Genomic DNA, 21,787 nt, shown 5'->3' with positions numbered 1-21,787 from the left:
TAGTCTATAGTCTAGTCTATAGTCTAGACTATAGTCTAGTCTATAGTCTAGTCTATAGTCTAGTCTATAGTCTAGTCTATAGTCTGGTCTATAGCCTGGTCTATAGTCTAGTCTATAGTCTGGTCTATAGTCTGGTCTATAGTCTAGTCTATAGTCTAGTATATCGTCTAGTATATAGTCTAGTCTAGTCTATAGTCTAGTCTATAGTCTAGTCTATAGTCTAGTCTATAGTCTAGTCTATAGTCTAGTCTATAGTCTAGTCTATAGTCTATAGTCTAGTCTATAGTCTAGTCTATAGTCTAGTCTATAGTCTAGTCTATAATCTAGTCTATAGTCTAGTCTATAATCTAGTCTATAGTCTAGTCTATAGTCTAGTCTATAGTCTAGTCTATAGTCTAGTCTATAGTCTAGTCTATAGTCTAGTCTATAGTCTAGTCTATAGTCTAGTCTATAGTCTAGTCTATAGTCTAGTCTTTAGTCTAGTCTATAGTCTAGTCTATAGTCTAGTCTATAGTGTAGTCTAGTCTGGTTTTAGTTTAGTCTGTAGTCTAGTCTATAGTTTAGTCTCTAGTCTAGTCTCTAGTCTACTCTAAAGACTAGAGTCTAGAGTCTTGTTTATAGTATAGCCTATAGTCTAGTCCATAGTCCAGTCTATAGTCTTGTCTATAGTCTAGTCTATAGTCTAGTCTATAGTCTAGTCTATAGTCTAGTCTATAGTCTAGTCTATAGTCTAGTCTATAGTCTAGTCTATAGTCTAGTCTATAGTCTAGTCTATAGTCTAGTCTATAGTCTAGTCTATAGTCTAGTCTATAGTCTAGTCTATAGTCTAGTCTATAGTCTAGTCTATAGTCTAGTCTATAGTCTAGTCTATAGTCTAGTCTATAGTCTAGTTTATAGTCTAGTCTATAGTCTAGTCTATAGTCTACTCTATAATCTAGTTCTTGTCTATAGTGTAGTCTATAGTGTAGTATATAGTCTAGTCTATAGTCTAGTCTTATCTATAGTCTAGTATATAGTTTAATTTTAAGTTTACTGTACAGTCTACTCTATAGTCTATTCCATTCTACATCTGTAGTCTACTTTATAGCCTAATATACAGTCTAGTTTAAAGTCCACTCTACAGTCTGCTCGATAGTTTATTCCATTTTATTATATACAAAATGTGTATGTCCTTTTCGCCTTAAAACTTTTTTGTTACCCTGTTTCCCAACAACAGCAAGTGCCTGTTTGTCTGTCTGTCCTGCTATGCCTATTAAAGCTAATGTTGTGGCTTAAACAAACAAATGTAAAATATAGTTTACAATATACATATTCATGCATCCATAGTCTAGACTTTTGCACATGTTGTTGTATGTTAATAATTTATTGTTTCTTTTTTTTCCGCTGATATTTTTTTGCCTAGTTAAAGGGGTACAGTATTTGTTAGCGAAAGAAATATTATTGATGATACAGGTATTTTTGTTTTTTTTCGCTGTAGTCATATGCAGACATGCAAAGAAAAACTCCTTTTTGTAGATACATACTACATATGCAAAGCTAGATGGCAAAGAGACAATTTTGAAAGTCTTAATGATTCTTGTTTTCTTTGTAGTTTTGTTTGTTTTGTTTTTTTGTTTTGGATAGTGCGTTTTTTAATTCGGTTTGTTTGTCTTAAAACAAAGTTACATTTAAACAGCAAGCAGGTTGCGTATGCAAATAATTTACAATTTGCTGATTTTGTTTTTTGGAGTAGAAAAACAAGTTGGAATTTTTGACATGTAAGTAATAATTTGGTTGTTGTTTTTTTGTTTTGTTTGTTTGTTTTGGGTGGAAAATAAAGATAAATTTAAATTAAGTCTAACTAGTTTTCTAACGGTTTTTAAATGAAACCACTAATTTGGTTATAAAATCTAGTATAAATGCATTTATAAGTATATTTAACGTTTTTTTTATTATTTTTGGTACTTTATATTAAATTTATTGTAATAAGTTGGGAAACTAAAGCATACCAATAGGAAATTTTGTTAATTTTCCTAATTCAATGAAACGCCATATTTATGACAAAAAAAAGATTTGAAATTGTTTTGTTGACCCCACAGGGTGTTTTTGTTTAAACAAAACAAAATTGCTTTATTTTTTTGGTAAGAAATATTTAAAAAATTTTAGCTATAAAGGGTTGTAATGAAATGTTGCATATTTTTGTTAAAAGGGGAAATGCCTTTTGCAAAATGAAAAGAATTGTGGTTTACAAAAACCTATTTAAACATAAACTGGTTTTTCGTATTTTTTGGGCGTGCAACAGTCTGAACTACCCTTACATACTTGTAGATTAAAGTAGTCCTATTTTGTTCTTTATTTATGGGACAAGTATCCATTCAAATTAATACAAAAAATATAAAACTGAATGCTTCACATGCAAGATTTCCGTGCTCTTCAATTTGGACTTTTGATACTTATATTCTGAAATATGATCAATAGACCATAATACAATATATGGTCTGGATAGTCTAGTTTACAGTATATAGGTAGTATAGTTTTTCGCCTATCAAATTTAGAACCAATATAAGTTTTTCAACGCAAACTGCATCAACAAAATGTTGTATTTCTCTGGAAATATCTCTCCAAAATAGTAGAACTATTACAACAAACATACGCATTTAAGATTTGATAAATATATCGATTGTTGCCATTTTAATCGTACATTTTATATTGAAAATCTAAACATTTTTAACAAGCTTTAGAAGATTTGTAATCCATTATCCAGGTCATACTGTTACCAGCCTGGTAGATGAAGTAGTTTGTTTGTTTTTTCTTTCAGAATGATCTGTTGGCATTAAGCTAGCGAAGAAATTTGCAAATAATATTAAAAATAGAATAGAAGATATAAACACAAAGGAGAAGAATAAAATAACAGGTTTAATTGCAACAATAAGCTAAATATGTATAAAAAATGAAAATAAACAGAAATTACAAAACAAAAAGTCATATAAAAAAAGAACAACAACAAATAAACAGGTACTTTATGTCTTAATACATATGCATAAACTTCTCACGCATTAATCTTTTACTATTTTCTTTTTTTGTACATTGTAATTGTTGTTATTGCAACAACAAATAAACGTAATGTCTCCTCTGGAGAGGCATTTGTTTGGAGAAAAAAACTTTGCTGCAATGATTACTTACAACAGCAAATAAACAAAATTGAATGATGAACAATAGAGTTGAGGGGAAAAAAGAAATAAAATAATTTATCAGATTTTTCTTATACACTCACCCCACCAAATCTCCAACAGACTTGTTTTTCTACGCACTGTTTTTTTTTTAATTTTTCAATTGTTTTTTATTTTTATCTTTTAACCAAATTATACAAAATTTGTTTCATTCACAAACAGTTTGCCCACCTTGTTTTAGCTCAATTTCATTTGAAGGCATTTCCTGAACCAAAATTTCATAAGATACAAACAAAAGAAAAAAATGTGGAAAAAATCTTCAGGCTCTGGCTCTGTTTCTACTAAGTTGGTCTACAGGAAAAAAAAAACTTACTGTATTAACAAAAGCAACAACAAGAGCAAAAACAACTCATGAGTGAGCACCTCACTCACCACCACTAAGAAAGTTATGCAAAAAAAACAGTAATAACACAAAAAAAAAAAATAACAACGCAACTTACGTTCTTTTTTTTTTGTAACTATTTTAGTTTGGTTTTTTGTTTTATTAAACTTTAGGTTTAAAAAAACTCTTTACGAAAACACTTTTATTTCTTTTTATTATATTTCAATACTTTTGCTGCTTTAATTTCTGTAACAATTTTCTTTGAAAATTTCTTCTTTTTTTTCATGCTTTTTCTTTTTTGAGGTAATTTAATACAGAAAAATTAAAAATGGCGACCTCAGCCGAAAAAGACATAATACACTTTTCTAAATCATTTTTTTTTTTCAGCAAATACACATTTTCCACGCTTTAATTTTTGCACTTAACACACGCAAATACTTTATTAACTTATATTTAATATTTTTATTGTATTAATTATATTTTTTTCTATTAAAATTTATATTTTTTATATTTTACGTGAGCGAGTATGAAAATTTTCTTTTGCTTGTATGGCAGAGAACTGTGTCGACAATTAATAACGCCGTTATTGGTGGCTGTTGCTAAAAATATTGGACGGCTTTTGAAAATCAACTGTAAGCCGGCCAAATTTTTAGTTGTGTTTAAAATAAATTCAATGTCATTTATGAATTATAAGAAAAATTTCTATATTGTACCAAAACTAGTACATTAAAGTATATGAGCTATTGTTTTTAGTATTTTTTTTTTGTTTATTCTACAAATTTCTTACAATTGTTGACAATACATATTTTCGTCGGCGTTACTTGGAATCGGCGCTAGTTCTCTATTGTTCAAGGTTGCTAATTTAGGTACTGAGGAAGAAGTGTTACCAAAAAGGAAGTTAATGAAATAATGTGGCGTTGACATATCAGCATTGCCAGTTGTAAAAATAAAAAGGTGTAGTGTTAGTACAGACTTAAACCCAAAACTAAAATTGAAAATTGTTGTGCGCAGTAAAACTCAATTGCTCATGCTTTAAGAATTTGTTTTTTGTAAGTGCTGCGCGAAGTTATAAATGCTCTAGGGTCTGTGAGCAACATTTGCTCATAGGAAATAAACGTGTTTGTGAGACGAGCATTACGAATAAAATGTTGCTAAACTTTTTTTTTAATTTTTGCTTTAAGAGGAAGTTTTTCTTAAAATTAAAATTTTATTTTAACAGAAAACACCCATTCCACAATTAAAAGAAATATTTATAATTACTTTTCAAATAGTTTTATCAGTTCTTTATTTTATACATTTCAAATATTTATTGATTTCTCTTTATTTTAATTCTTTACAAAAATTATTTTTTCACATTTGATGGAAGAAGAGTTAAAGTAGTGTGTAACCTTAAGATTAGCTGGAATTTTTCTTAGAAAAATATAAATAAAAAAACTTAAGAGAGAACATTCTTACATTCTTTCTACAGACTAAAAATGCTAAAACTTTTCTAACACAAATTCTCTTACAACATCATAGACGTTCTTAGAAAACTACTTTTTCCCATTCTTAAGCGTTTAAAAAAAAGTCATGTTAAAATAATTTTAATATTTTTCTTTTTTTTAATTTAATTATTATATATATAAAAAATAGAATTAATTAAAACTTGTTGTTTGTTATTTATAACTTATTACAAAAAACGGAAAGCAAGATTTTTAATTTTTTTTTTCAAAAAAATTAACAATAAATCGTTAGTTTATTGTTATAAAAAAAAACTTTAAAACACCTAAAAGAAACAGCAGGATTAACCAGTTAACCCTGCTGGATGTTGTTGATGTGTTTTGTTGTTGTTGTTTAAAAAGATGCAAACAAAAAATGCAATTCTTTAAAAACTAAATTTAAAAAAAAAAACATTAAATTAAACAAAGAATGTTTTAGAGGTGGTATGATGAAAGGTTTTTGTTGTTGTTGTTTTCATTGGAATTAAATTAAATGAAGAAAATTTCAAATGGTGGTGGGCGGAGGAGTAGAAAGTGTTATACAGAGAAAGTGTATATAAAAGGGGATGAGATGATAGTTTGGAAAATTTACAATTCATCCTTCTTGTGCTCCTCTTCTTCTTCAACCTTTTCTTCTTCTTCGGCCTAAAACAAAATAGAAAAGAAAATAATAAGTAAAAGCAATTCAACTTTGTTAAGTTTATGTTTCAACTTACAGATTTCAAATCACCACCGGCTTCCAAGAATTTAACGAAATCATCCAAAGTTCTGTCCAAATTGTAGTCGATGACCTTGTTGTCGCCCTTGCGGTACAATTTGATGGTGGGGAAAGAGGAGATCTTGGTGTGTTCCAATTCGTTGGCAGTTGAGTCGATCTTGGCAATGACAACGGTTTCGCTATCCTTGAATTTCTCACCCAATTGCTCGTAGATGGGAGCCAATTGTTTGCAGTGTCCACACCAGGGAGCGTAGAATTCAACCAAAACATCCTTGCTCTTGTCCATGGCAACATCATCGAAGTTGGTGGCAACCAAAACCTTAACGGGATTCTTGTCCCAGTCTTCGGGCAATTCTTGGGACAACAAGTGTTGCTTGAGTTTACCGTCCATGAATTTTTGCAAAAAGTCCTTGATGGTTTCGGCAGACAAGTCGTTGTTTTCGGGCTTGTATTTGGCCATATCTTCTTCCAATTTGATCAAACGGATGGTGGGTACTTCTTCCTTGGTCATGCCGAAGAATTCAAAGATACGGGCGTGATCTTCTTCATCGGAGGAGATGGTAACGAAGAGAATATCATCACGGTATTGTTTGGCAATATCCTTCAAGGGTTCAACGTATTTCTCAATGTGACCGGCTTCCTTGGAGACAAAGAACAACAAGTGGGATTTGATTTGACCACCGAAGATCTTGGAGGCGGATTCGTGGTTGAATTCAACAATCAAGGGCAAAGATTCGACTTGAGCGAATTTCTTCAATGTGGCCAAAGTGAGTTCACCTTCGAAAACGGTCTTCTTGTCATCGAAAGGCTTGAACATAACAACAGCACCATCCTTAACTTCGTACTTGGCAACAACATCATCGCTGGAGGTCAAACCGAAAGGAATGGGATCCAATTCACCGGCAGCAGTAACGAATGTTTTAGCGGCATCACTTTCCAAGTCCTTGAAGAAACCAATGATGGCAATCTGTAGAAAAAAAAGTTGTTTTTAACAAATTAGTAAATTTCTCTAGTTTTAGTTTCTCTATTATTAAAACTCACTTCATTATCCTTCAAGAATTTCTCAGCTTCTTCAACAGTAGGCAAATCCTTGGCAGGGGGACCAGTCTTCTTGTTAACCCAGCTAACAATATCGGCAGCTTGACGACCACCAGTGTATTCGACGGGAGCACCGTTGCGGAAGAATTTCAAGGTGGGGTAGCCACGTACTTGGTATTCCTCAGCCAAAGGACCTTCAACAGTAGCATCAACCTTAGCCAACTTAATGTTGGATTCTTTTTCGGCCAAGGTTTGAGCAGCTTTAGCGTATTCGGGAGCCAAAGATTTGCAGTGACCGCACCAGGGAGCGTCTGTAATGAATTGGATGATGAAAAAAGAAAGTTAATATTGGTAAATTTATGAAATTCTTTTGAGGAAAACTTGAACAGCACTGGAACAAAAATAGAACTAAAGTGAAGTAGGACCGAAATGGAATTGTACTAGAATAGAACAAGAACTGAACTAGAATTGAACTAAAACTGAACTGGAACTAAACTAGAACTAACCTGAACTAAAACTGAACTAGAATTGAACTAGAACTGAACAAGAACTGAACTAGAACTGAACTAGAACTGAACTAGAATTGAACTAGAACTGAACTAGAACTGAACTAGAACTGAACTAGAACTGAACTAGAACTGAACTAGAACTGAACTAGAACTGAACTAGAACTGAACTAGAACTGAACTAGAACTGAACTAGAACTGAACTAGAACTGAACCAGAACTGAACTAGAACTAAAATAAACCTCAACTAGAACTGAACTAAAACTAAACTAGAACTGAACTAAAACTGAACTAGAACAGAAATAGAACTGAACTAGAACTTTGGAAGTTTTTATTCCATAAAGAAATGAATTTTATTAGTTCTAGAGACCTTATTGTATTTTGAAAAGAAGTTTTCAACAACAAACTCTCATTAAACTTATGTTTTAATCTAAAACAGTGTAAGAATGCTGAAGCTCTATCAGAAACTGGCTTTGGTAAAGCTTTTAAGAAAACTTTTTCATTCATTAGATACTGTTTTGAAACTTTTCTTCAGGCCCCTTTGTTGGCCAGAACAGATTTAATTTGTGTAAAAAATTAATGGATTTGATTGGTGAGAAGTTGACTTTATCCTTTTGGGCTATTGAAGCACCAAGTAAGATTATTTTTGGACAAGTCTTTAGTGTTGGAAAATTGTACAATATCTGGAAAATTATGAACAATAATTACCCGGGAATTTATTCTCTTTTGAATCCTTTATATATATAGGAGAGGAAACAAACTCTCAGAGAATTTATTATTCAGAAAAGGCTTGTATGTTTTCAGAGGTTTCCTTCTGATAGCCACAAAATTTTTATAGCTTTGACGTGGACATTTCAAGAATGACTTGATGATATCTTGATGAGATCACAATGTATCTTGAGTAATTGCTTTAGTATTCCCCAGGAGCTTATTCCCTTTTGCATGGGATAGGAAACGAACTCGCAGGGAATTTATTATTTAGAATAGACCTGTATGTGTTCAAAAGTTTCTTTCAGACAGCCGCAAAATCTTTATAGCTTTGACATGGCCATTTCAAGAATGAGTTGATGATATCAGAGATCACAATGTATCTGGAGTAATTGCTTTAGTTTTCCCCGGGAGTTTATTACCTTTTGCATAGGACAGGAAACGAACTCCCAATGAACTTATTATTTAGAATAGACACCTGTATGTGTTCAGAGGTTTCTTTCAGACAGCCGCAAAATCTTTATAGCTTTGACATGGCCATTTCAAGAATGAATACATAGATTTCCTTAAGTTTAAAATATCTTAAAGAATGAGTTTATTTAAGTAAAATATTATAACGGTTACTTATATTTCCTTAAGTTTAAAATTTCTCAAGAATATATACTTGAGTTAAATGGATTTGATTGATTTTGTAAATAAATTAGTGTTTACAAATGTAATTACTATTAGGTAATTATTATTTTTGGTGTAAAATAATAAAAACTCGAGCCTGAAGAATATTTAATTAATAATATTAATATCATAGTTCGAAGAAATCAATAATCTTGATATAATAACAAAAATAATTAAAATAATTTAGTAAATGTAGACAACTTCTCTCAAGGAATGGTGTTTGCATATGTAGTTCTTTAAAAGATTCTTATTCCAAAAACAAACTACTCAAATCCCTTTGACTTAAGACCAAGTTCTTTCACCAACTTCCTAATTTTCTCTAAATTTTAGTAAAACAAATAAAAATTCTATAAAAATTTAACAAACAGCCACAACAACAACAAAAGAATAAAACTATGACAATCCATTCATTTACTAACTAAAAGAGTTCAATAGTGATCATTGTACCAAATAACTAAAATAAATATTAAATAATAAGCGGCTTGAAAAATCAAACATGTTAAATAGAAGAAAAAAAACCTAAATAAACATGTTCAAGACCAATTTTGTTTTTCTCTCTTTTGCACTTATTACAAAGTTGAACTAACCGGCAAACATAAAAACTCATTAATAAACAAGAGAGCTAGCTATAGCAGACAGTCACAGAGACATTAATGGTTAATATTATAAAGGTTTAATGAACTTTTGAAAAACTATAGAAAAATAACGGATTTTAAACAAACTATGAAAAAGATGAAATGACGCATAACAATAACAAATAGACTGAACTGAAGAGTATTAATAAAATACACAATAAATTTTTTAACAATAAACCAGAAGAAAGGAAATAAAATGAAATGTTAGTTAAAGAAAAGTAAAGGAATTTTTTAAAGAAATTTATATTTGAAATCAGTTTAAAAAAAAGCAATAAAATAGTTTTATACAAAAAAAGTATTGATTGACCCATATTGAATGTTTAGAAAAACAGGTTTTAAAAGGTTTTCAAATTTAAATTAAATATTTAAATTAAAAAGAAAAAAACAAAATTCTAACAAATCATTTAAAATAGATTTAAGAACTAAAGATTAAACTTGTTAAAGAAAGTTCGAGGAAAGAGATTAAACAAAATTGTTTAAATTATTAGAAAAAAGTTAAAAGAATAAACTTGTTTTTTTTTAGAAAAGTATTAAGAAATCATTGTTAAGATTAAAAAAAGGTTCTAAAAAAAGAGATTTATATAATAAAGTATTTAAATTATTCATTATGGTAAACTGTAATCTTTTATCTAGAAATCTCTTAAAATCTTTGTTTATATTAAAAGAAGATTCTAAATAATCGATTTATATGTAAAAAATCCAAATTACAAATATGTAATATTTCAAAAATGTTTTAAAAATCTAAATTTTTAAACTATTTTAAATAAAAATGATTAAGATTCATTAAAAAAAAATCTTGACCTTTGAAAATATTTCTTAAGTTTGTTATTAAGATGTTGCTAAAAGAAATACCAGCTAATCTAAAACCACATTAGCTCTGGTTCTTGCTAGAAATCTTCGCTTATCTCTAGTATTCAAAACAATATTATGCTTTTTATAATGCACTTCAAAAAAAGCATAAAACCTTTTGACCCTTCAAAAGATTCGAAAACTTCCTAAAAATAATAATAAAAAGAATCGAGTCTTTCTTATCTTTAAAACTATACACGGATGTTGCCAGCGCAACATATCTCTCTATATGATGCACATTTTCCTATCATTTGAGAAAAGTAAAGAGCATAAAGTTCAGGGCCCCTTAAAGTCTAAAAGAAAACTGATAAACAATTGCATTTAACATGTGCTACGCAAGAAATTCTATTATAGTTTTCTAATTTGAGATAAGAAACTAAACGACCTGCTGGTTTTAAAGATATCTTAGGGGTGTTAAATTTTAAGACGTGGCCATTGAACGTGTTAAATAAACAAATATTTGATAAGATTTTTTTTCTTTCAAATATGTTATAAAAAATTAAAATGATTTATTTATATATATTAAGCTGTAAACTGACATGTAAAGTATATAAATAGTTTTTCAATATTATTGAAAAGAGATTTTTTTAAGAAGGCTTAAAGGGGAGTAGGGCAAAATATGGTCCTATCCTTAAAAATGTTATTTATGTAGAATTTAAAAGTGTTATTAGTATTTGTAAGTGAATTTTGACCTTTAAGTGATTTTTGGAGGGGAGTTTGTATGGGGGATAGGGTCAAATGAAGCCCGATCATTACAAAAATCGGTAGTGTCATTTAAAGTTCTATAAAACTAAGTTTTGTCGACTTTTGTTAACATAATAGATCATTTAAATTAATTATAAGCCAAAAGGCCCTATTTGGGGGGTACAGTTGCATGGGTGCTAGTCGAAATAATGGACCGATTTTAACAATTTTCAATAGGCTTCGTCCTTGTGCCAAGACAAGCGTGTGTGCCAAATTTCATCAAATTAACTTGAAAATTACGGCCTGTACCTTGCGCACAAATTTACATGGACAGCCAACCAGCCGGACGGACGGACATGTCTTAATCGACTCAAAAAATGATTCTGAATCGATGGGTATACCTGAAAGTATACCGATCGATATAAAATATAAAGCTTAATAAAATACCAAAAATTCAAAATAAAACAAATTTTAAGAATTTCTTAAAAAAATTCCAAAATTATTTTAATTAAAAGATTTGACTTTTATGTTGACATTAAAAAAATGTTGCAAACTGTATTTTGCCACACTTTCCAACACTACACATAAAAACAACAAAACTAGGTAAATTGCAAAAAAAGTTAAAAAAACAACAAATAAAATAAAACTCATGACTAATAAACAATTATTGAATAAATATTTCATCATATTTCTTTAAAAAAGGTAAATTTAATTGAAAATTTTTTACGTTTTTACCAAAAATTCTACGTTTTAGTAAAAAAAAAACTGACACGTCAACACAACATAACAAAAGAGCAAAGAAAGTATTCTTTCCAAATAAAAGAGAGTAAAGAAGAAAAATATTAACTGTTGGTTTTTTTCAAGACACAAAGTGCTTGAAAAATGAACTCCAGAAAATGCCGGTAAAAGCAACAAGAATAAATAGCAAAAATAAAGGTTAGGTGAAAAAAACTTAACTAAAACAAAAAACCGAACAGAAACGAGTTAATAAACTTAAACAAGAACAAAAGATAAACCATAAAAAAAATTGCAAAAAAAAAAAAAATAATTGTATAGACAATTGAGAAATTGTACACGCAGACAAGTTTTTTTTCTTCCCACTTCAAAAAAATACAAAGCAAATACAAACACAATTTATCTATGGAAAATTATAGCACACACTTTCCTATTTATGAAAATAGTAATTTTAATTAATCTTTAATAAATTATACTTACAGAATTCTACCAAAATGAATTCATTATCGGCAATGGCTTTTTTGAAATTGTCCACAGTCAATACCAAGACACCATCTTCGGTTTTGATTTCTTCATCGGCGTATACAACACCCAAAGTGGCGGTAGCCACCAATAGTAACGAGCACAATAAGAATTTCATTTTTTCTTCTGTTTATATTACTTTTTGTAAATAATTCCGATTTGTATATTTAAATAAATACAAAAAATATACACACAAAATTACTTAAAGCGCGTTTTAACTAAACTAACTTTGGCCCAAAACAACGATGTTCACGCGTCGAAATTTAATTATAAAATGAATTCGTTTCTCTTAATTTCGTAAAAAGGTTGTTTTTTTATTCTTTAGAGAAAAGTGTAGAGAAAAAACAAAATGACACGTCATTTTTATATTTCATTTTAAAACCATTGTTGCCAATTCAGCTATAATCTAGCGATTTTTTTATTTCATTTTATTGGTTAAAAATATATGATTTAGATATTAGCGGGAAATCTTTCTAATTTGTTTAATATTTTAAGGCATTTTTAATAAATTTATATTGCTTTATTTATATTATGGTGAATCGTTAAGAAAATATTCTGATATGCAACCGGTTTAAGAAAAACACAGTTGTATAAAGCCAACAAATCTGGCAACACTTGTTTTTTAGGGAAAAAAGGAGTAAACAGTGTTAAGTGGCTTTAGGAGACACTGCATTATCTAAAATAATAAATTTTATTTATGTTCTTGATCAATTTATTTCGCCTAAATATAGGCTGTGAGTTTTTTAACATTTAACATTAACATTTTTTTTAACATTTTTGTGTCAGTTTCATTAACAACATCGTTGAAACAAAAAGCATTGACTTGTTTAGTTTATAAAAAGTCTTTTCGACTTTTTGTTAAGGATGACTATTTTGTTCAGAAAAAAAATCGAAAAATTAAATCGGAGAAAAGTAGGATCGGACATTTATTTAATAAATTACAAAATGTCGAAATTTCGAATTGTCTTAACAATTCGACAGCTAAAGAAGGTCATAACATACATATGTATGAATATCAAAGTGTATATCTTACATTATGTTCGATGTAAAGCTCTAAAACAATTCATCCATTTTTTAAATTGAGTTTGATATTTTAAACAATTAACAATTCTTCAAACTCATTTGCTTTTATTTAATTCATATAACTAATTATTAAAGCTTTCGATGAAGTTACTTAGAAAATTCCACTTTTTAATTTCTCGAATTCCGTTATTATTTAAAATCGTTAAAAATTGAAAAAAAGAAACGTTATTGAAAAATTAACTGACTAACAGTTGATTTTAAGACTACGCCGTTATTTTTAGCGTCAACCGCCAACGCCGTTAGTTTTTGGTCGGCGCAGGATTCTAATTGCGCCCATAAATTATTTTTGCCACTATCGGAAAAAAAAGCAAATAAACAAAGTAATATAAATTAAATAACTTAAAAAATCTTGATGATAGATAACAAAACATAAAAAATAATTTAGTTTATTATTTGACACTCAACAAAATGCAAGCTAATGTAAAGGAAACTCCCCAAGAAGAATTAGAAAAATTGGTCATAGTCACCGGCTTTGGACCATTTATAGGCCATGAAGCTGTAAATGCTAGCTGGGAGGCGGTAACTATGATGAAATATTTATGGAAAATATGAAAATTAATTGTTTTTCTTAAAGGTACGCTTACTGCCCGATGAAATTTTCCATCAAAATACTGCCTACAAATTGGAAAAATTAGAAGTACCTGTTGAATATGAGGCAGTAGACAAGGCTGTTGAAGACATCTGGTCACGACGTCCCACCTTGGTTATACACTGTGGAGTACATGGCATGGCTACTTGTGTTAATGTAGAGAAATTGGCCTATAATAATAATTTCAAAAGAGCCGACTATGCCGGCAAACACTTGCCCAATGCTAAGGCCTGTTTGAAAAATTGTCCAGCCAAAAAGTCCGCCATATTTTGTAAATTAAATTTGAAAAAAATTATAGAAGTAATAAGTGACAATTGCGGCTGCACACCGGATTATCTAAAGGATGATAGTAAACCCAAGGAATCTACTAGAATTGCACGCATATCCAAAGAAGTGGGTAATTATTTGTGTGGTTATATTTATTTGAAATCTCTGGATCGTGACTGCTGTCGTACACTCTTTGTACATGTACCACCTTTGGATAAACCCTTTAGTGCTGAAAAACTAAGTGAAGTCGTTTTGAAAATAACTGAGGAATGTTTGCGACAAGTATTGGAAGAAGGTAATGATATAAAAAAATAATTTACATTTATATGTATCTATTATTGTATTCCAATTGAGTTATACACAATGAGATCATACAACAACCACACAACAAGGCCAACGAATCTAAAAACAAAAGCTGTTGAAACCAAAACAAAAGAAAGCATATTTTTGGGCTGGACCATAAATTGTGTATTCCTCAACAGTATTAAAAATAAGTTTTCTTTTATAAATAAAAACAAATATTGCAGGAACATATTTTTAAAATAGAATTCTTTTAATATTTAAATAAAATAAAAAAACCAAACGCTTCGAAGTACTCCGAAACAAAAAAGTTAATCTTTTAGTAGAAATACTAAAACCGCTTATAACTTCGTTAAAACACGTTTAAATTAAAAAATAAGCTTAATTTGTGATCACCCATATTTTCCTTCAAAAATCGATTTTTTGGTCGAAAAACTTAAATCGCTTATAACTTCGTTAAAACACATTTAAATCGAAAAATAAGCTTAGTTTGTGATCACCCATATTTTCCTTCAAAAATCGATTTTTTGATCATAAAACTAAAATTGTTTATAACTTCGTTAAAACACGTTTAAATCGAAAAATAAGCTTAATTTGTGATCACTCATATTTTCCTTAAAAAATCGATTTTTGGTCATAAAACTTAAATCGCTTATAACTTCGTTAAAACACGTTTAAATCGAAAAATAAGCTTAGTTTGTGATCACCCATATTTTCCTTCAAAAATCGATTTTTTGGTCATAAAACTTAAATCGCTTATAACTTAATTAAAACACATTTAAATCGAAAAATAAGCTTAGTTTGTGATCACCCATATTTTCCTTCAAAAATCGATTTTTGGGTCATAAAACTTAAATCGCTTATAACTTCGCTAAAACACATTTAAATCGAAAAATAAGCTTAATCTGTGATCACCCATATTTTCCTTCAAAAATCAATTTTTTGGTCATAAAACTTAAATCGCTTATAACTTCGTTAAAACACGTTTAAATCGAAAAATAAGCTTAATTTGTGATCACTCATATTTTCCTTCAAAAATCGATTTTTTGGTCATAAAACTAAAATTGCTTATAACTTCGTTAAAACACATTTAAATCGAAAAATAAGCTTATTTTGTGATCACCCATATTTTCCTTCAAAAATCGATTTTTTGGTCATAAAACTTAAATCGCTTATAACTTCGTTAAAACACGTTTAAATCGAAAAATAAGCTTATTTTGTGATCACTCATATTTTCCTTAAAAAATCGATTTTTTGGTCATAAAACTTAAATTGCTTATAACTTCGTTAAAACACGTTTAAATCGAAAAATAAGCTTAATTTGTGATCACTCATATTTTCCTTCAAAAATCGATTTTTTGGTCATAAAACTAAAATTGCTTATAACTTCGTTAAAACACGTTTAAATCGAAAAATAAGCTTAGTTTGTGATCACCCATATTTTCCTTCAAAAATCGATTTTTTGGTCATAAAACTTAAATCGCTTATAACTTCGTTAAAACACGTTTAAATCGAAAAATAAGCTTAGTTTGTGATCACCCATATTTTCCTTCAAAAATCGATTTTTGGTCATAAAACTTAAATCGCTTATAACTTCGTTAAAACACATTTAAATCGAAAAATAAGCTTAATCTGTGATCACCCATATTTTCCTTCAAAAATCTATTTTTTGGTCATAAAACTTAAATCGCTTATAACTTCGTTAAAACACATTTAAATCGAAAAATAAGCTTAATTTGTGATCACTCATATTTTCCTTCAAAAATCGATTTTTTGGTCATAAAACTAAAATTGCTTATAACTTCGTTAAAACACGTTTAAATCGAAAAATAAGCTTAATTTGTGATCACTCATATTTTCCTTAAAAAATCGATTTTTTGGTCATAAAACTTAAATCGCTTATAACTTCGTTAAAACACATTTAAATCGTAAAATATGCTTAGTTTGTGATCACCCATATTTTCCTTCAAAAATCGATTTTTTGGTCATAAAACTTAAATCGCTTATAACTTCGTTAAAACACATTTAAATCGTAAAATAAGCTTAATTTGTGATCACCCATATTTTCCTTAAAAAATCGATGTTTTGGTCATAAAACTTAAATCGCTTATAACTTCGTTAAAACACATTTAAATCGAAAAATAAGCTTATTTTGTGATCACTCATATTTTCCTTAAAAAATCGATTTTTTGGTCATAAAACTTAAATTGCTAATAACTTCGTTAAAACACGTTTAAATCGAAAAATAAGCTTAATTTGTGATCACTCATATTTTCCTTCAAAAATCGATTTTTTGGTCATAAAACTAAAATTGCTTATAACTTCGTTAAAACACGTTTAAATCGAAAAATAAGCTTAATTTGTGATCACTCATATTTTCCTTCAAAAATCGATTTTTTGGTCATAAAACTTAAATCGCTTATAACTTCGTTAAAACACGTTTAAATCGAAAAATAAGCTTAATTTGTGATCACTCATCATTTCCTTAAAAAATCGATTTTTGGTCATAAAACTTAAATCGCTTATAACTTCGTTAAAACACGTTTAAATCGAAAAATAAGCTTAGTTGGTGATCACCCATATTTTCCTTCAAAAATCGATTTTTTGGTCATAAAACTAAAATTGCTTATAACTTCGTTAAAACACGTTTAAATCGAAAAATAAGCTTAATTTGTGATCACTCATATTTTCCTTAAAAAATCGATTTTTGGTCATAAAACTTAAATCGCTTATAACTTCGTTAAAACACGTTTAAATCGAAAAATAAGCTTAATCTGTGATCACCCATATTTTCCTTCAAAAATCGATTTTTTGGTCATAAAACTTAAATCGCTTATAACTTCGTTAAAACACGTTTAAATCGAAAAATAAGCTTAGTTGGTGATCACCCATATTTTCCTTCAAAAATCGATTTTTTGGTCATAAAACTAAAATTGCTTATAACTTCGTTAAAACACGTTTAAATCGAAAAATAAGCTTAATTTGTGATCACTCATATTTTCCTTAAAAAATCGATTTTTGGTCATAAAACTTAAATCGCTTATAACTTCGTTAAAACACGTTTAAATCGAAAAATAAGCTTAATTTGTGATCACTCTTATTTTCCTTCAAAAATCGATTTTTTGGTCATAAAACTTAAATCGCTTATAACTTCGTTAAAACACATTTAAATCGAAAAATAAGCTTAATTTGTGATCACTCATATTTTCCTTCAAAAATCGATTTTTTGGTCATAAAACTAAAATTGCTTATAACTTCGTTAAAACACATTTAAATCGAAAAATAAGCTTAATCTGTGATCACCCATATTTTCCTTCAAAAATCAATTTTTTGGTCATAAAACTTAAATCGCTTATAACTTCGTTAAAACACATTTAAATCGAAAAATAAGCTTAATTTGTGATCACTCATATTTTCCTTAAAAAATCGATTTTTGGTCATAAAACTTAAATCGCTTATAACTTCGTTAAAACACGTTTAAATCGAAAAATAAGCTTAGTTGGTGATCACCCATATTTTCCTTAAAAAATCGATTTTTTGGTCATAAAACTTAAATCGCTTATAACTTCGTTAAAACACGTTTAAATCGAAAAATAAGCTTAATTTGTGATAAAGGTCATAAAACTAAAATTGCTTATAACTTCGTTAAAACACGTTTAAATCGAAAAATAAGCTTAGTTTGTGATCACCCATATTTTCCTTCAAAAATCGATGTTTTGGTCATAAAACTTAAATCGCTTATAACTTCGATAAAAAATCGATTTTTTGGTCAAAAAACTTAAATTGCTTATAACTTCGTTAAAACACGTTTAAATCGAAAAATAAGCTTAATTTGTGATCACTCATACTTTCCTTCAAAAATCGATTTTTTGGTCATAAAACTTAAATCGCTTATAACTTCGTTAGAACACATTTAAATCGGAAAATAAGCTTAGTTTGTGATCACCCATATTTTCCTTCAAAAATCGATGTTTTGGTCATAAAACTTAAATCGCTTATAACTTCGTTAAAACATGTTTAAATCGAAAAATAAGCTTAATTTGTGATCACTCATATTTTCCTTCAAAAATCGATTTTTTGGTCATAAAACTAAAATTACTTATAACTTCGTTAAAACACGTTTAAATCGAAAAATAAGCTTAATTTGTGATCACTCATATTTTCCTTAAAAAATCGATTTTTGGTCATAAAACTTAAATCGCTTATAACTTCGTTAAAACACGTTTAAATCGAAAAATAAGCTTAGTTGGTGATCACCCATATTTTCCTTCAAAAATCGATTTTTTGGTCATAAAACTAAAATTGCTTATAACTTCGTTAAAACACGTTTAAATCGAAAAATAATCTTAATTTGTGATCACTCATATTTTCCTTCAAAAATCGATTTTTTGGTCAAAAAACTTAAATTGCTTATAACTTCGTTAAAACACGTTTAAATCGAAAAATAAGCTTAATTTGTGATCACTCATATTTGCCTTAAAAAATCGATTTTTTGGTCATAAAACTTAAATCGCTTATAACTTCGCTAAAACACATTTAAATCGAAAAATAAGCTTAATCTGTGATCACCCATATTTTCCTTCAAAAATCAATTTTTTGGTCATAAAACTTAAATCGCTTATAACTTCGTTAAAACACATTTAAATCGAAAAATAAGCTTAATTTGTGATCACTCATATTTTCCTTAAAAAATCGATTTTTTGGTCATAAAACTAAAATTGCTTATAACTTCGTTAAAACACATTTAAATCGAAAAATAAGCTTAATCTGTGATCACCCATATTTTCCTTCAAAAATCGATTTTTTGGTCATAAAACTAAAATTGCTTATAACTTCGTTAAAACACGTTTAAATCGAAAAATAAACTTAATTTGTGATCACTCATATTTTCCTTCAAAAATCGATTTTTTGGTCATAAAACTTAAATCGCTTATAACTTCGTTAAAACACATTTAAATCGAAAAATAAGCTTAGTTTGTGATCACTCATATTTTCCTTAAAAAATCGATTTTTTGGTCATAAAACTAAAATTGCTTATAACTTCGTTAAAACACGTTTAAATCGAAAAATAAGCTTAATTTGTGATCACTCATATTTTCCTTAAAAAATCGATTTTTTGGTCATAAAACTTAAATCGCTTATAACTTCGTTAAAACACATTTAAATCGAAAAATAAGCTTAGTTTGTGATCACCCATATTTTCCTTCAAAAATCGATGTTTTGGTCATAAAACTTAAATCGCTTATAACTTCGTTAAAACACGTTTAAATCGAAAAATAAGCTTAATTTGTGATCACTCATATTTGCCTTAAAAAATCGATTTTTTGGTCATAAAACTTAAATCGCTTATAACTTCGTTAAAACACATTTAAATCGTAAAATAAGCTTAGTTTGTGATCACCCATATTTTCCTTCAAAAATCGATTTTTTGGTCATAAAACTTAAATCGCTTATAACTTCGTTAAAACACATTTAAATCGAAAAATAAGCTTAATTTGTGATCAACCATATTTTCCTTCAAAAATCGATTTTTTGTTCATAAAACTTAAATCGCTTATAGATTCGTTAAAACACGTTTAAATCGAAAAATAAGCTTATTTTGTGATCACCCATATTTTCCTTATGACCAAAAAATCGATTTTTGATGGATAACATGGGTGATCACCCATATTTTCCTTCAAAAATCGATTTTTTGGTCATAAAACTTAAATTGCTTATAACTTCGTTAAAACACGTTTAAATTGAAAAATAAGCTTAATTTGTGATCACCCATATTTTCCTTCAAAAATCAAATTTTTGTCAATAATCTTAAATCGCTTATAACTTCGTTAAAACACGTTTAAATTGAAAAATAAGCTAAATTTGTGATCACCCATATTTTCCTTCAAAAATCGATTTTTTGGTCAAAAATCTTAAATCGCTTATAACTTCGTTAAAACACGTTTAAATTGAAAAATAAGCTTAATTTGCGATCATCCATATTTTCCTTAAAAAATCGATATTTTGCTCATAAAAATAAATTGGCTTATAACTTCTTTAAAACACGTTTAAATCGAAAAATAAGCTTATTTTGTGATCATCCATATTTTCCTTCAAAAATGGGTTTTTTGGTGATAAAACTTAAATCGCTTATAACTTCGTTAAAACACGTTTAAATTGAAAAATTAGCTTAATCTGTGATCACCCATATTTTCCTTCAAAAATCGATTTGTTGGTCATAAAACTTAAATTGTTTATAACTTCATTAAAACACATTTAAATCGAAAAATAAGGTTAGTTTGTGATCACCCATATTATCCTTCAAAAATCGATTTTTTGGTCAAAAAACTTAAATCGCTTATAACTTCATTAAAACACGTTTAAATTGAAAAATAATGTTATTCTATGATCACACCTATATACCTTTAAAAATTGATTGTTTGATCAAAACTAAGATCGTTTGTATCTTCGTTAAAATGCGTTTAAATTAAAGAATAAACTTATATTGTGATTTCTTTTGTTTGTTTAATGTCTTAAGACATTGTTTTTGTTGTCTTGTCTTGTTTTATTTTATTAATTACATTTAAATGCATTCCATTTTAAAACTCTTATATGTATGTACGACAGACAGTCTCTGTACAAATAAATCTGAAACCATTGAAATGCTGGCAAGAAATGTGGGTGGTTACCTGTAGTAATGCAATGTGCTGTGCTTTAAGTTGGCTTTTTTTTATTTAAATGCCTCTTAAGCTGCCTCTTTAGATTGTAGTATAATAGTCTTTCCAAATGCAATGACCGCCACGACAAATCCAAGTCAAAATATGTTAAAAGAAATCGTAGGAAATGCCATCCATTCTTTTATAAACAAATCAATGGCGAAAAGAAGGGATTAACTAAACCAATGAATATATTAACCCTTAAATGAAATGAATATAAAATGCAATGAAATGGGGAAAAAAGAAAACTAAAAAAAAAACAATGGACTTACTCAATAAAAATGGCAAAATATTTTTTTAAAGGGTTTAAATGATAAAACAGTTTTACATGTTAAGATTTATATTGAGAAAAAACAAAATTGAAATAAAAGAAACCTTTCGAGTGGTATGTTAATACTTTACACACTTTTACACTTAAAGAAATGTTGTATAGAAAACATTTTTGAATTCGATATTTTAATAATAAAAATATTCTTTTTTTATTTCAGATTTTAACGCTCAATGAACATCAGGAATGGACTTTTGTAATTCAACAGGTTATTTGAAGGTAAGTTTGTATTTAAATTACATAAATACTATTATTATTATTATTATTATTATTATTATTACTAAGCTTTCGGCATGTTCTACTTCAAGTTCACTTTAATACGTGTTAAGTTCTAATACAAATTTAGTTCAGTTCTAGTTCAGTTCTAGTTCAGTTCTAGTTCAGTTCTAGTTCAGTTCTAGTTCAGTTCTAGTTCAGTTCTAGTTCAGTTCTTGTTCAGTTCTAGTTCA

The 21,787-nt window shown here is 28.4% G+C and overlaps 3 protein-coding genes across 6 annotated transcripts in view; 1 reads left to right on the top strand and 2 right to left on the bottom strand.

Moving 5' to 3' along the window:
- The window catches only part of LOC111689648 (serine-rich adhesin for platelets), a 35,829-nt gene extending 31,709 nt beyond the window's left edge, over window positions 1-4,120 (bottom strand). Inside the window, exon 1 of one of the 3 annotated variants that reach the window (XM_046952111.1) lies at window positions 3,650-4,120. The gene's annotated coding sequence lies outside the window, so the exon portion shown is untranslated. Of the gene's footprint in view, window positions 1-3,253; window positions 3,615-3,649 lie in introns of those variants that run through there. The other 2 variants (XM_046952109.1, XM_046952110.1) reach the window with 2 other exon arrangements.
- Window positions 4,121-4,787: 667 nt separating this feature from the next.
- Window positions 4,788-12,357, bottom strand: LOC111685590 (protein disulfide-isomerase). Its single transcript, XM_046951967.1, has 4 exons — window positions 12,035-12,357; window positions 6,769-7,076; window positions 5,726-6,694; window positions 4,788-5,654 (listed from the first exon to the last, which is right to left on the bottom strand). The coding sequence occupies exons 1-4, from the start codon at window positions 12,192-12,194 to the stop codon at window positions 5,598-5,600; spliced, it is 1,494 nt and encodes a 497-aa protein (XP_046807923.1). The 5' UTR covers window positions 12,195-12,357; the 3' UTR covers window positions 4,788-5,597.
- Window positions 12,358-13,424: 1,067 nt separating this feature from the next.
- The window catches only part of LOC111685587 (pyroglutamyl-peptidase 1), a 64,434-nt gene continuing 56,071 nt past the window's right edge, over window positions 13,425-21,787 (top strand). The window contains exons 1-3 of one of the 2 annotated variants that reach the window (XM_023447855.2): window positions 13,425-13,678; window positions 13,734-14,310; window positions 21,499-21,557. In XM_023447855.2, coding sequence (XP_023303623.2) covers window positions 13,568-13,678; window positions 13,734-14,310; window positions 21,499-21,515 — 705 coding nt within the window. In that variant the 5' untranslated portion in view covers window positions 13,425-13,567 and the 3' untranslated portion in view covers window positions 21,516-21,557. Of the gene's footprint in view, window positions 13,679-13,733; window positions 14,550-21,498; window positions 21,558-21,787 lie in introns of those variants that run through there. The other variant, XM_023447854.2, reaches the window with a different exon arrangement.

This window comes from Lucilia cuprina, chromosome 5, assembly GCF_022045245.1.
Source record: "Lucilia cuprina isolate Lc7/37 chromosome 5, ASM2204524v1, whole genome shotgun sequence".
Lineage (NCBI taxonomy): Eukaryota > Metazoa > Arthropoda > Insecta > Diptera > Calliphoridae > Lucilia > Lucilia cuprina.
The sequence above is the reverse complement of the archived record's forward strand: the minus strand, read 5'-3'. Positions and strand labels throughout refer to the sequence as shown.